The 14971-nt window shown below is 37.6% G+C and overlaps 1 protein-coding gene across 1 annotated transcript in view; it reads left to right on the forward strand.

Annotated features, from left to right (window-relative positions):
* Positions 1-14971, forward strand: part of Pxdnl (peroxidasin like) — a 439633-nt gene that overhangs the window by 275876 nt on the left and 148786 nt on the right. Inside the window, exon 5 of the mRNA XM_078017185.1 lies at positions 11945-12016. Coding sequence (XP_077873311.1) covers positions 11945-12016 — 72 coding nt within the window. The remainder of the gene's footprint in view (positions 1-11944; positions 12017-14971) is intronic.

Below are 14971 nucleotides of genomic sequence, written 5' to 3' on the forward strand. Positions count from 1 at the left end.
AATGTAGAGATGATTTGGAATCTAGAAGAACATGTTCATAGGCTATATGCAAACACTATTTTGTAGAAGGGATTTCAACACCTGTGGATTTTGATATCTGCAGGAGTCCTAGAACCAAACTCTTGTTTAAATTATTACATTCCTCAGCATGTCCTAGTCTATGTTCCTTTTGTCCTTCAAGCTCAAATATGAATTAACCTCAATTTCTATTTCTTTATTTCTACCTTCTACTCCATGGTGTTGGAGAGAACCATAAAATCTCATATTTTGAATCAACACATCCATCTCCAATCTCAGATTCTCAAATAATCCAATTTTTCTGAATTTAATGTTAGGTAGGAGGAGATGTAGGAGACTGTGTGGTATTCCAGAGCTGGAAAAAATGAGTTTCTCAGGGGGATCAATAGCAATGGGTCAATAATGGGTAAAATGAAAACTTGACCATGGCTCAGTAATGATAATGGAGTGAGGAGAGCTCCCTCTCTTACTCTTCTGGTCCTTTTCAATGTTCCTCTTTCCTTAGACCAACAGTTCCCTCCTTCTTCTTGGGTGACCTTGTCTTCTACTTTTCTGAAATTCTGTGCTATGTTCTCTTGAGAGTTATCTTGTAATAGCCTTGCAGTATAGGTATAATTTTGTTTTCCAGATTTTTATCCATGAGTTTTCATGAGTGCCTTCTTCTTGCCAGATTTAGGAGTTGGGGAGTATCATTAAGCTAAACATTTTTTTTTCTTTCTTTTTTTATTGGTTGTTCAAAACATTAAGCTAAACATTTAAGTTCTCTGCCCTGGAGAGAGTTGCATTCTAGCAGGGAAGGCAAGCATTAAAATTAATAAGTAGATAAGCACATTACATAGAATTATGCAAGTCTATGGCAAAGATTTAAAAATATACAAGAAGGGTAAGGAAGGGTGTTGAGAAGTGCCAGGAAGGGGAGATGAGGCTGTGATTTGAAATAGGAAGGGAGGATCAGAGGACCTCATTGAGCAGGTGGGGTTTGAGCAAACCCTTGAAGGGGGGAGGGAAGTGAGTATTTGTGTGCCTGTGGGAAGGACATTGCAGCAGAGAAGATGTCATTACAAGCACCCCACATCAGGGTGTGCCTGGCCTGGCCGATTAGAGGAGCAGCTTTCCTTTATTTGCATGTAATCTACATACATCATCCTTATTACTTTATATCATCTCTAGCTTACTTATTCCTAAGAGTACATGCTTTATAAATAGTCACTTTACTATATTGTTTGGGAAACAATGACCAAAAAAGTCTGTATATATTCAGTGCATACACAATTGTTCCATCTAGGGTTGGCTGAATCCTTAGAAGTAGAACCCACAAATATGTCAATTTTGTGTGTGTGTGTAAATATATATATATATTTATATATAAAATCTGCCAATTAAAAGAAAGTGAATATTTTTAAATGAAGAAGGTAAAGGAATCAGAGTGATCATTTAAAAACCTGTCAGATTAGTAGTATCATCTCTTCTAAATTATACCCCATTTGATTCAAATGTATGATATGTCAAGATCATTGTATTATCATGAGCAACTAATAAAAAAATAAAATAAAATAAAAAAATAAAACCCTCCCGTGTTCACTTAGAACAAAAAACTATCAATCCCAATGATTCAGATGGGATCCGTTCTTCTGAGCTATAAGATCCTATGCCAACTGGATCTCTTGGTCACATTAGTGACCAAACTGCTTCTGAATAGGCCAGGCCAGGCACACCCCTGATGTGGGGTGCTTGTAATGATATCTTCTCTGCTGCAATGTCCTTCCCACAGGCACATAAATACTTACTTCCCTCCCCCCATCAAGGGTTTGCTCAAACGCCACCTGCTCAATGAGGTCCTCTGATCCTGCCTTCCTATTTCAAATCACAGCCTCATCTCCCCTTCCTGGCACTTCTCAACACCTTTCCTTACTCTTCTTGTATATTTTTAAATCTTTGCCATAGACTTGCATAATTCTATGTAATGTGCTTATCTACTTATTAATTTTAATGCTTGTCTTCCCTGCTAGAATGCAACTCTCTCCAGGGTAGAGAACTTGAGTACCATTGATTTTACTATCTGTGGGTGTCCTGAAACCATTCCTCTTTTGGGTATAGCTATCTTTATGATGCATGACATTTATGTTGATATATAAATAACATTATGGGATGTCTAACTCAAGCTAATTAACAAATGCATTACTTCTCATCTTTATTTAAATTATGTTGACAATAGCTTGTGGCCAGGCAAGGATATGGACAAGAGGGTTTTGTTATAATCTAGGCCAGAGATAGTGCCTTGGGAGGCATGGGTATTGGATGAGTGCAGATTATGGCTCTATTTTGAAACTAACCACCTTGATATGGGATGCTGGAGAAAGATAGAGGTCAAGGATGTTACCACACTTTCTGGCCTAAACAGCTCCCAGGAAGTGATATCATCAGCTGAGAAGTAGCAACTGTGGATAAAATGGGTTATCAGAATTCCAGATTTGCATCTGGTTAAGTCTGAGATGTCTTCTTGACAGCCAAGTGGGTATGTGAGTGAGGCAGTGGGGTTGGGGGTCCAGAACATGTAGTCTGGGCTAGACATGCAACTGAGTGTCATTTGCACCTGAAAGTGTTCAGAGTCCTGCTGCTAGGTGGCACTGAGTGTGGATAGAAAGGGGGGCTGAGGACTCACCTCTGGGCATTCTGATATAAGATGCTGGTCAAAAGAGAAGGAAGCAGCAAAGGGATCTGAAGAGCACTGACTACTCAAGAGAGGATCTAAAAAGTTTGGTATCCTGGAAACCAGCGAAGAAGGTCTATCGAAGAGGAGGGAGTTACCAACTGGGTCAAATGCTATTGAAAAGTCAGGTAAGGAAAGGGCTGAACACTGGATACCAGCTTCAACAGTGATGATAAAAGTGAGCTGAGCTTCTTGTCTTGCTTTCCATAGTCACAATGTAAAATATGCTCCTCTGTCCTTATTTCATACAGTCTCTTGCATTTCACACTTGCCTTTGCTTTTGACTTTAGGCAGAAAATTGAAGGCAAATGCTAATAGACATCTTATTGACTTGCCTGTGACCAGATCATCATGATGGGTTGATGTCCATTTTCTTGTTGTTTGTCACAGCCTGTCTTTGGTACACTTTCTTTCTTCTTTTTCATAGTGATACTTTCCAATATCTATTATCTTTTTTAATCAGGAATTTAACCCAAAGGCACTTAACCACTGAGCTACATCCTCAGCCTTTTAGCCCTTTTTATATTTTATTTTATTATTATTATTTTTTTTAATTTTGAGACAGTTGCTTAGGGCCTTGCTCTGTTGCTGAGGCTGGCTTTGAACCTTGATCTTCCTGCCTCAGCCTCCTGAGCTACTGGGATTACCAGCATGCACCCTGGTGCCTGGCTCCAATAATATTTTGATTCCTTTCAATTATTTTGATTCTCTACATAGTCTTCCTCAATTTTCTTCCATGAATTTGCCCCTCTTTTTCTCTGGCATGCCTAATTTGATTTCTAATGTCTTGTTTTTTCCTGGGCTCTACAGTGTCACTCTTCCATTTTTGCAGCCTGCAATCTGTGCTACATCCAGCAGCCATTGTCACTACCACTTCTCACTGCTTAAAAAATAAACGAGGCTTTAGCTTGGCATTTCTCATTCTCAGCACTGTTGACATTTTGGGTTTGGTAAAGTCCTGGGGGCTGGCATATGCATCAAGCAGTATCTTTGGCCTCCACCTAGTAGAGGCCAATTGTACTCCTGCCTTCAGTTGTGATAATTCACAGTATCTCTAGACAGTGCCCCAAATCATCTCCGGTCAAAGTTATGCTTGGTTGAATACACTTGCAAACCACTGCTGTAGCTTGTCTCTGTCCAGCTAACTTACAGTCCTTTATCCAAGTTGCTGCAGGCAATGTTTATAAAATGCAAATTTTATTAAGAAATTCTATTTCTTTAAGTCTTATAATGGGTCTTGATATCTTTTTTTTTTTCAGTACCAGGGATTGAATTCAGGGGCACCCAGCCACTGAGCCACATCCCCAGCCCTATTTTGTGTTTTATTTAGATACAGGGTCTCACTGAGTTGCTTAGCATCTCACTTTTGCTGAGGTTGGTTTGAACTCATGATCCTCCTGCCTCAACCTCCTGAGCTGCTGGAATTACAGGTGTGTCCTAATATCTTGAAGGGAAAGTTCATACTTCCTTGTTGAGTACTTAGAAAAAGTATGATATGGTCCAAAACTCTGCAGGCACCTGTGCGTCTGTCCTGTCTGGCTACTTACTGTTCCATAAATGAGCCTTACATTTTAATGCCTCTGTGCTTCCCATGTATTTGTCTTCCCACTTTAAAAACTATCTTTTCTCTTTTGCTTCTAGGTAAGTAGAGCTTCTCCAGAAAAAAATAGCTAAAGAATCCTTTTCTTTGTATAGCCTTTCCTTATCTTTAAATTCTTGGAACACTCCTGGCATTTCTTGCATTATTAGCATGATACATACCCTGCTAGTCTGTGGCCATTGATTTCTTGTCTTTTACCTCTTACCTGAGTGTAATCTCTGAGAAGGTCAAGGATCTTGTCTTACACTTGTGAGGCACTCAATAAATGCTTATTAATATTTTAATATACTAAAGGATCACACAGAAGTGAAGCTACTCCTGACATGAGCAACCCACTAAATCCAGAATGGAGAAATGACCTTTTGAAATGAACTTAAACGGGTAAGAAAACGTTTTAAACATTAGACTTCTCAAAAGAAATAAAATAGCAGAAGAGGTTCAGAGATGGCAAATTCCTTTAAAGGGTGATTAGGTTCATGAAGGAGGAGGGAAGTCACAGATTGGCACTAAATCCTGGAAAGCCTTGAATTCCAGCTGAAGACAGTGGGAAGATATTGAGATCCCTTTAAAAGGAGTTGGTGCTGTGTTTCTTAGGAAAAGTTATCAGTTAATCCAATACAGATTATATTAGAAGGAAGAGACTGAATTTAGATGGACTATTTACAGTTATTAGTTTGGGCAAAAATAAATAGAATCTGAGCTAAGATAGCAAGAAATCAGTATCAGACTATGTAAAAACTTAGAAATCTGATTTTTTTCTACAACTCTCTAATTTAGTATTGAAATAACTTCTTGGTAAGTGAAGCTTGTGCAATATGATTTTTAACTGGCTTTAATTCTTGAGGAATAGATATAATCCTCTGTATAATTGATTTTAGAATATGAGAATAAATATGAATCTTTGTACAATAGATTTTAGCATACATTGTTATTGACTTCAGCATAGCATGCAAATCAGATACTAGAAAGCTATTCTCTTGAACTTAATAGATTATGGTAATTCAGTTCTTTTTTATTTTTCCTTTAGAATCAGTTAAAAAAAATTTACTGTGTCTGAAACAAAGATCTCCATTCAGATGCCTAATTAATTCCTAAACTGCATGAATAATTCGTTTGGTCTAACAAATTATTCTTACTTGATATTGTGTAATGAAGCTAAAAAGTACATACTTTTATCTCATCTGACTTTTGAGGGGAGTTGGAGTGATGCATCTGGCATGTACAAATGATCTGGTGGCTGTAGAAGTAGGGCAGAAAGATCTTCATGTCAGTTGTCACCCTGGTACTTCTTTGTGGGATCTGTCTTCTGTGTTACAATTGTCGAGGTCTTATTTAAACCTCAACTTCATGCTGCAGAAACATGAAGTTAGCTCATGCTTTCCATACCCACGGACACATGTGAAATTACATATACAGACACACAGAGACACAGACTGACAGCTTAAGTCAGCCTCCTCCTACAAATGCTTTTTCTTTTTTTCCTCATGGTCTCCAGGCTTTTGAGGAAGTAAAAAGTAACTACATTTTACAAAAAGGTTGGGAACATTGAACTTACATTCTTTTTGGATTGTGCAGTTAGATACAGATAAATATAGTGTTCTCCCCATCTCGGCTGTCACTTTGGAGCGTGGTTGCCAAGGTGATCCTCTGGCACAGTGGATTTGTTTTTGTGTGACTGGGTGAGTTTGTGCTGAAAGCCAAAACAATACTGGAAACTCCTCACCCTGGGAATCATTCTCTCTGTGTTATTTTTTTGTCCTTCTCTGATGACATGTTCTTGCTCTCTATGTTTTGGAGGGCTTAGGAAGATTTTTTGTTTTGTCATTATTTTGGTGGCCTGTTTTATGGGGTGGTTGTGTAGGTAAACATCTACTCAGGTAGGAGCTGAGTCATGTTGGTGATGCTCACATGTGTGATCCTAAAACAACCCTTCGGAATGAGAAGAATTTTCTTTGAGAAATGCCTAGGAAAATTTGCTAGATGTCTTACAAGTTCATTAGTGCCTGATGATTTTGCAAGTTTTTAGGAGATGCAGTAAAACATACATAATGATAGACCGCACAACCGTCAGGCTTGTGTTGAAGTTTGCCTTGGCTCATCCTCAAGGAAAGTGTTGCCCTTATAGAATGCTGAGCCAATATTAATTATAAAAGCTTTAGTTAGGGTTTGAACCCCCATCCTATGTTTTATAGCATAGAATGTGACTGGAGGTCAGTGTCTCAGTTTTGTACATGCAAAGGCAATGCTTATGCAAAACTACTGGCCACTCATTCATTCTTTCAGTGATCAAGTGTATGTCGAATGTCTACCTGTCAAGTCCTGTGCCAGGAAATGGGATATGGAAATGAACTTCAACTCGATATGGTTTCTGTACCCATGGTCCTTGGAGTCTAGCTATGGAAGATAGACATGAATTGAATTATGACTCAAACAAATATAAAACCGCAGCAGTGCCGTTCTGTGAGAGCCTGTGACAGGGGACTCAACAAGGAGATAGGGAAGGTTTCTTAGAGGGAAGCACACGTTTGAATCCATAGTGAAACAGGAGTTCAGCAGGCAAAATGAGGGGACAAGGGTTTCCAGACTGAGCAGATAAATGTGCAAAGAACCCTGTGGGCAAGGGTGTGGCAAGGACAAGACCAAGGGTTGGCAAGAGTGCTGGAGTTGTGTTGGTGAAGGAGAACAGGTACAGGGATGGGGGGAAGAATGTCAGATGAGACCAGGCAGGCAGGGATTGGGGTTCTGTTGAAGAACTCTACTCTTATGGAAGTTGAAAGCTATGTAAGATTCTTAAGAAAAGTTTCTGTAAGGGAGAGAGCAGATGGAAGTAGGTACGTTAGTTGCATAGTTCTTGCATTGCAGTATCTGAGAGTATAGTTTGCTTTAGTGTGAAAATAGTGGCTGAAAGGAGAATGGAATAAATTCAAGAGATATTTAAGAGGCAACATCCAAGGAATTTGGAGTTGGATAGGATACAGTGAGTAAGGGAAAGGAGGGTCAACACTGTCTTTCTGACTTGTACAGATATATGGTGGCACTGTTAGTGGACGCTAGAAGCAATGGAAGGCAGTAAGCACGGCAGAGGAGGAGCATGGTTTGGATTTCAGGCATGTTGAATTTGATGCACCTTTGGAACATCAAGAAGATATTTAGGAAGTCTGGAGTATACAAATCTAGATCCTAGAGGTAAATCCAGGCTGGAGATATAATTTGTAAGCCTTCTGAATAGAAATAATAATTAAAACTGTGGGTGTATGTGAAATCATCTAGGGAGGTTATATATGAATGAACATGAAATAATAATGGCAGTAACTTTTTGCCTTCTGTGTGTGAAGAGATAGCTACTGTCCATTTATCTCAAAATTTTTCTGAGTGATTGAAACAGATTTAATATTCTTACAAGCAATCACTCACATTTATCTACCTTCAATGGATGTCCAAAAGTGTCAGGATTATCAACAACCTAGCAAAAAATAAGGTTGTAGAAGAATATAGAATTGCTGTATTATCAAGGCTCAATAGGGAGAAGAAATCAAAGTTAAATCTCTCTTTATTTGACCAGGCTAAAGCCATCACATAAATCAAACAAACCTAACTTAAAGTATCCTACTGCTTTGAATTGGTTTAGGAGTTAAAAAAAAAATTACTTTTGAAAAAAAATTGTCGGGAAATTTGTCAAATCTCATGGGAAAAAAATCTGTTTAAAGATGCCTGCACTATAATCAAACAGGACTCTCCAGGTTGTCTTATTTCCCTGCAAAGAAAAAATATCTACTTTTGTGCATTTTTCACATTCATTAGTAGTGAATTCAAAAACCAGTTGCTTATCCTACTGAGAATTAGATTGAAGTCCAGCAGAAATCATGCAACCTGTAGGGCTTCCTGAGTGAGACTGGAATTGAGGGGATTTGTTCTAAGGAAGCATTGGTGGAATGGGGAATAAATGGGGCACTGTGATTAGTACAGTCTCAGTGGGTACATTCTGAAAAAGACATTTTGCATATCTTAGGAATTTCTAAATATAAATTGCCACTTTTAAACTATTTTAATGCAAAATCAATATTTATCAGCGACTTTAATTACTGTGGAGTACAAATTTTAAATTCTACTGACTATAAAAGATAGTTATATAATTCAATACTTAACATCATAGTATCTTTGATAATGGATAAACTTTTGCATGTTATTTAAACCCTTGGCCTGCCTCTTCATCCTGATTTTAATTGTCTGGGCATATCAGATATACTACTCATAGAAAGCAGTTTTTGTTCTTGTTCTAGTAACCCAGACATCTGTACAGACTATGGAGGATGAACATTGGTCGCTGATGGCAGGAAGGCTACTACCAGTTGAAAATATTCATCACAAACTTAAGTTTTCTTTTTGATTAAATTTGCAATATGAAATACATTGCTCAAAAGAAGCATAAAACGATAGAAAGGAAAATGAATGTCTAGCTAATTTCTATGCTAGAATATTCACTTGTAAAATCTTTGAGTTGGCAATATATAGTTGGCTAAACCACAGACCTAGCTTGAAACTTCTTTTCTTGAGGCCTGTTAGGTTATTGCAAGACTGGAATGTGATGCTTTCCTCTAGTAAAAAACTTCACATCTTGCAGAAACGCTAATGTAGGCAAACTGTGAGGCAGCTTCTAAGAGTATTTGAAATCATGGGTTTTGCTAGATATGTGACTTGGATTTTCCCTTGATTAGCTCTTAACTCTTCTTGTGGAGGATTTTTTTTTTCCATACTTGAGAAAGATGTCACTCCTGGAATTGTTATATCAGGTTTCAATAGGTTATAGATGCATATCTTGCACGTCAGCTGAGATTGTGTGAAGCTACTCTTGTACCAGTGATGGAGACTGTTATGTCCAGGTGTTAAGAGAAACATCTGCCCAAACTGGGTCTTGGTCCCAGAATTTCCAAGCTGTGAAATATGGAGCAAATTAATTCATCTCACTGTACCACATTTTCCCCAATGAAACAATGGGGATATTCATAGAACTTTCACTGAGGTTTTGAAGATTTAAAAAGTGACTAAGTACATTTAAAACACTTGTATATATGTTTTCTATTGTTACTGTTATTTTATTTATTTCATGTAAAATTCAAAGCCTTTATCTGCACCTATTCATATTCATCAATAAATGTCTATTTACATTCTATATTATTGAGCATGTATAACAGCTCAGAAGGTTGAAATCCAATGATACAATGCATTCTGTTTGGAAGGAAAAATTCTACACTAGATTTCTCTCCAAATCTTTCTATGGTGCAGTCACAGAAGTTTCTCTCTTTGCCTTCTTTCCTTCAGCACCCAAACATCACACCTAACACTTTCCCCATAGTTTCTTTAATTTTTTCCTTCACTGTGAGTTGGACCAATTACAAAAGATAATGATTTTGTAGGAGACAGTGTGTATGTGTGTGTGTGTGTGAGATGTGTGAATGTGCTTGTGCGTATATATATATATATATATATATATATATATATATATATATATATCAAAAGAAATAAGGATAAAGTTGTTTTGTGCAAATACCAAGGCAATTATCGCAGTGTCACCAGTGTAGCACTTATAATGAACAAGACCCTTGAGAGCAATGCATGGCATCACCAGCCAGGGAGACAACTTTCAGAGAGCAGGAGGGTGCAGCACTGATTTTAGGACTGAATCTGAAACAGTTTGCAATTATGATTCCTTTTCATCTACGTCCTTTTTATTCTAATTATTAAGCTTTTCTATAGGTATGGGGGGTAGTCTTGCTATCATAATTCTTTTATAAAAAGCCTAGGAAGAGAATTATTTCTTTTTTTAAAGCTTTCTAAATTTCTTCTTTCAAAAAATATTTCTGCAATTAAATAAATGTTATATGCAATTATAACCATAAGTCTTGTCCATTTTATTTGTGTGTCTTTACTTCAAGTCAAATAACTTCCCATTGACAAAGTCAAGGGCCATTTACTGTGTCCTCCCACATGGACATAATGTCCTCTTCCCTATTCAGTATGAAACTTTTTGTTCCTTTGTATGGTATCTAAGGTACTTCCTGCAGGCAAGTCACTATAGACAGCTGTATATTACTGTTTATTTCACAAGATGGTTTATGAAAACTATGTTTACAAATCAGGTGCAGCCTATGCATTTACATTTTTTGAGAGGAGGATGTGGCTGCATCCATAGATCCTGCTTTTAGCAAGATTTGCTTGGCCAGAGGTCTTCTCAGCCCTCTGATTTGGAAGCATGGGTCTCCATTTTATCGCAGAATTTTGGAGAGAAATGCAAACATTTTTGTCCTCAGAAATCCTGCTTTAAGAGAGATTTTTCTGAAACAACAGCTTTGGGAAAACCTGCAGGACCAACTGCATAGAGAAAGACTGAAAAGGCCTCATTTTTAAGAACCTCCCTTTAACCCTTTAGAGGTGCTTGGCTTCTGCTTCACATATTCAGTTTATACAACAAATTGGACTGCCCTAGGCATCAGGACATGTTGCCGTAATCTTAAGATACAGTCTTTACCTTTGTGTTATAAAGCAGTTACTGTAAGACATTTTCTAATTTAAAGTCAACGGAGAAAAAGATGATCAAGACCCATTTCTCCTCCAATGTTAGAATTAATTCATTTCTAATCCCATCAAGTGTTAACTAACAGAATTTTGGTCAACAATTGACCATAGTCAGGAAGGTGGTCCCATAAGGTCATATCGGAGCTGAAACATTCCTATTGTCTAGTGACAAAACAGCCAGAGTAATATCATAGTGCAACATATTACACACTTGTAGGGATACTTGTGAGAACAGACTTCTTGTGTTTCTAGTATATTAAAATATTCTGTACATTACCTAATACTTGGTAAGGATAATAAATGACTATTTCATTTATGTATTTATCTTACCATACTTTAAACTGTTATTTTGGAATGTACACCTTCTACTTATAGAAAAAATGTTTACTCTCAATCAGTATATCATGTTATGCCAGCAGCCACCACATGCACCTGGTGTTCACTGTGTCTCTTGGTTGCATCGAGAGGCCATGTAGAGCAATGACCTGCACATCTAGGTTTGAGTAAGTGTACTCTCATTTTCACACAATGACAAAATTGCTTAATAATGCATTGCCCAGAGTATTTTCCTGAGTAACTCATTGCTGGATCAATCATATTACTTCAACTATACTTATTTGCCTCCTCTAGATAGCAAAAATTTCCTTATTATGAAATGCAAAAAAACAGAGTGCATAGTCACTTGTAATGTGTGTACTAATGGTTACAATCTTGATTGTTATTCTAGCTTCACTTGCTTGCATTTTTTTCAGTAAGAAGAAGAGTAATTTCACCAACTACTCAGCATCTTTGTGTTCTGGTCACTCCATGAAAAGGGGGTGGTGTCTGGCTCCTCTATATGGGCTTCACTTTCCCCTTTGGAACATCAAGCTTTTAGACTCACAGCTATAAAGAGCAAGGAGACTTAAATTCTTGTATCTGATGTATGGTGTTTGGGTCCAACAAAATAATAAAAAATTCATTTTAAGCTCTTGTTTATTCCTTAAACATTTTATTTTACTAAGTAGTACAAGGAATAACTAACTTGGTTTTGTGCATTGCAGGTATATCCATTTCAACCAATTAGAAACACTACATCCAGAGACCTTTGAAGACCTTCTGAAATTAGAGCGACTGTAAGTGCTGACCCTTTAGATGTCTTTACATTCTGCTTTGCATATTCTGTTTATACAACAGCTTGGATTGTCGTGGGGATCAGGACATTTTGCTATAAGCTTGGGAAACACCCTTATAAAACAGAGTTACTGTAAGACCTCCCATAGTTTGAAATCTATGAAGAGATGAATAACCCAAATAAAAACAGGGTAAAAGAGATGATTGGCTACTTCATAAACGGGGTTAAGCCACTTGGAAAGCTGTTGAGGAACCTACTACCATTGAACATACATATCTCCTATGAGCTGTAATAGCAATTCCACTTCTAGTTACACACTGCTGCAGACTGAATGCATAGTCCAACATTTCATGTATTGCAAATTTAATCCCCAAATTTATATGTTAATGGGGTTTTAAAATGGGCCTTTGGGGTCATCATAAGGATCAGATGAAGTCATAATGGTGGCACCCTCTGATGACAATAGTGACTTTGTAAGAAGAGAAAGAGAGCTGAGCTAGCATGCTCTTGCCCTCCCACTATGATGCCCACTGTCACGTTGTCATGTGGTGAGAAGGTCCTCACCAGATGTGGAACAGGTACTGATGCCCTGTCCTTGACTTTCCACCTTCCAAGATCCTGATCCAAATAGGCTTCTATTCTTTATTATTACACGGTCTCAGATAATATGTTATAGCAACAGGTAAGAACTAAGAGATTCACAACTGAAATGCACATATGTGTGCACCAGAATATGTGTTCTCCACATTAGAATAAATGTCTCCAAAAATAAGAGAATAGTGAAAAACACATTGTGAGCTTATAAAATAGACAATCATAAAACAACACTGATGAACCTCAGAAAAATCTGAGAAGAAACAACCCAAACACTGAAATTACATAGCTTTATTTTATTCTTAAAAGAAATTATATGCACATAGCAGGAATATGTGTAGTATTTAAAAGTTAAATGGTGGTAAACTTTGGTGAACAGAAGGTGGCTGGGAAAGGTGGAGGAAGTTTCTGTGATTCTGGCAATTTTTTTTTTTCTCATTTTTCCTGGGCAGTCATCACACACCTGTGTTCACTTTGGGGACACACGTTGTGCTCTATTATCATGGCATCTACATTTTTTAGAAGACTGAATTTTCAACAAAACTTATATAGACAAACAATGACAAACCAAAAGGACACTGGTACAGTCTCCTTTTGTCTTATCTATTTATCAGGTGAAGACACATTACCACTTCAGTTTCTCTAAGACCTTTAATTAACAAATTTATTGTCTTCAGCTTAAGGTACTTTTTTTTTTTTAACTGCAAGCAATTTTAATACAAAATGTGTCTTGTTTATAAAGAGTTCATTGGTAGAGCTTCGGTTTCTGCCTCAATTAAGACCAATTGAGATAATCACACACAACATGGTTGGAGCTATAAGAGGAACAGCAGCTAAAAAACAGGAGCCCCAGACTGCCCCTCTTTGAGGTCACTTGGTCAGTTGACTTTATTACGCACACAAAAAAAGACAGAAGCAGACAGGACTGGTGAACGAGTGTGCTGCTGAACTCTGTCAGAGAATGAGCAAGTGTTTTTCTGAGGCCCACATCTTCAGAATAGGCTCGTGGAATTCATTCTTCAGTTTGTGGGAAGTTGATCGACCATTTGAATAAATAGCAAAAAATGCCAGATAAACAAATCTGTAATTCACAATGCCACCAAGGATTCTCCCTCACCAAAGATCTGGGTCCTGGTGAGTACAGGAGTCATTGATGGCAAGGCTGAATAATTACAAATCAGTTTAAAATCCCAATGTTCTGACATTTTATGAACAGTTACATTTACCCATGAATTCTCACTTTTTTTTAAATAAAGGAAAATGTAAAATTTTATAGATTAAGTTAATCATTAATCTGTTTTCCTAAAAACAAATGAATTAGGAATTTATAAGCTTCAACAATGATGCTCTTATGCATAAAATAGTAAGAAATAGTAAAATTAAAAGGTAAGGGCTAGTCAGCCACTTTCCAATACAGTTACTCCAAACCAGGTTGCCTCTGGAAGTATAGAGGTCAAAACACATGGAATCACACTGTTTGGCTTTGTTTGCTATTTTGCAAGGTCTGTGGTGATGGATAGGTAACAGGGTAGGAGAGCGTATGGTACTCTTCCAATAACCTGTATGTAAGGCAAGCATGGGGTCAGGCTCCAAATTCCTTAATAGGACGCCCATAGCCCAAGAGTTAACAACAAGAATAAACAAATGGGACTTACTTAAACTAAAAAGTTTTTTCTCAGCAAGAGAAACAATAAAAGAGGTAAATAGAGAGCCTACATCCTGGGAACAAATTTTTACCCCTCACACCTCAGATAGAGCCCTAATATCCAGAATGTACAAAGAACTCAAAAAATTAAATAATAAGATAACAAATAATCCAATCAACAAATGGGCCAAGGACCTAAACAGACATTTCTCAGAGGAAGACATACAATCAATCAACAAGTACATGAAAAAATGCTCACCATCTCTAGCAATCAGAGAAATGCAAATCAAAACCACCCTAAGATACCATCTCACTCCAGTAAGATTGGCAGTCATTATGAAGTCAAACAACAATAAGTGTTGGCGAGGATGTGGGGAAAAGGGTACACTTGTACACTGCTGGTGGGACTGCAAAATGGTGAGGCCAATTTGGAAAGCAGTATGGAGATTCCTGGGAAAGCTGGGAATGGATCCACTATTTGACCCAGCTATCGCCCTTCTCGGACTATTCCCTGAGGACCTTAAAAGAGCGCACTATACGGATACGGCCACATCAATGATTATAGCGGCACAATTCACAATAGCTAGACTGTGGAACCAACCTAGATGCCCTTCAATAGATGAATGGATAAAAAAAATGTGGCATCTATATACAATGGAGTATTATGCAGCACTAAGAAATGACAAAATCATAGAATTCGCAGGGAAATGGATGGCA

Source organism: Ictidomys tridecemlineatus, chromosome 7 (genome assembly GCF_052094955.1).
Source record: "Ictidomys tridecemlineatus isolate mIctTri1 chromosome 7, mIctTri1.hap1, whole genome shotgun sequence".
NCBI lineage: Eukaryota > Metazoa > Chordata > Mammalia > Rodentia > Sciuridae > Ictidomys > Ictidomys tridecemlineatus.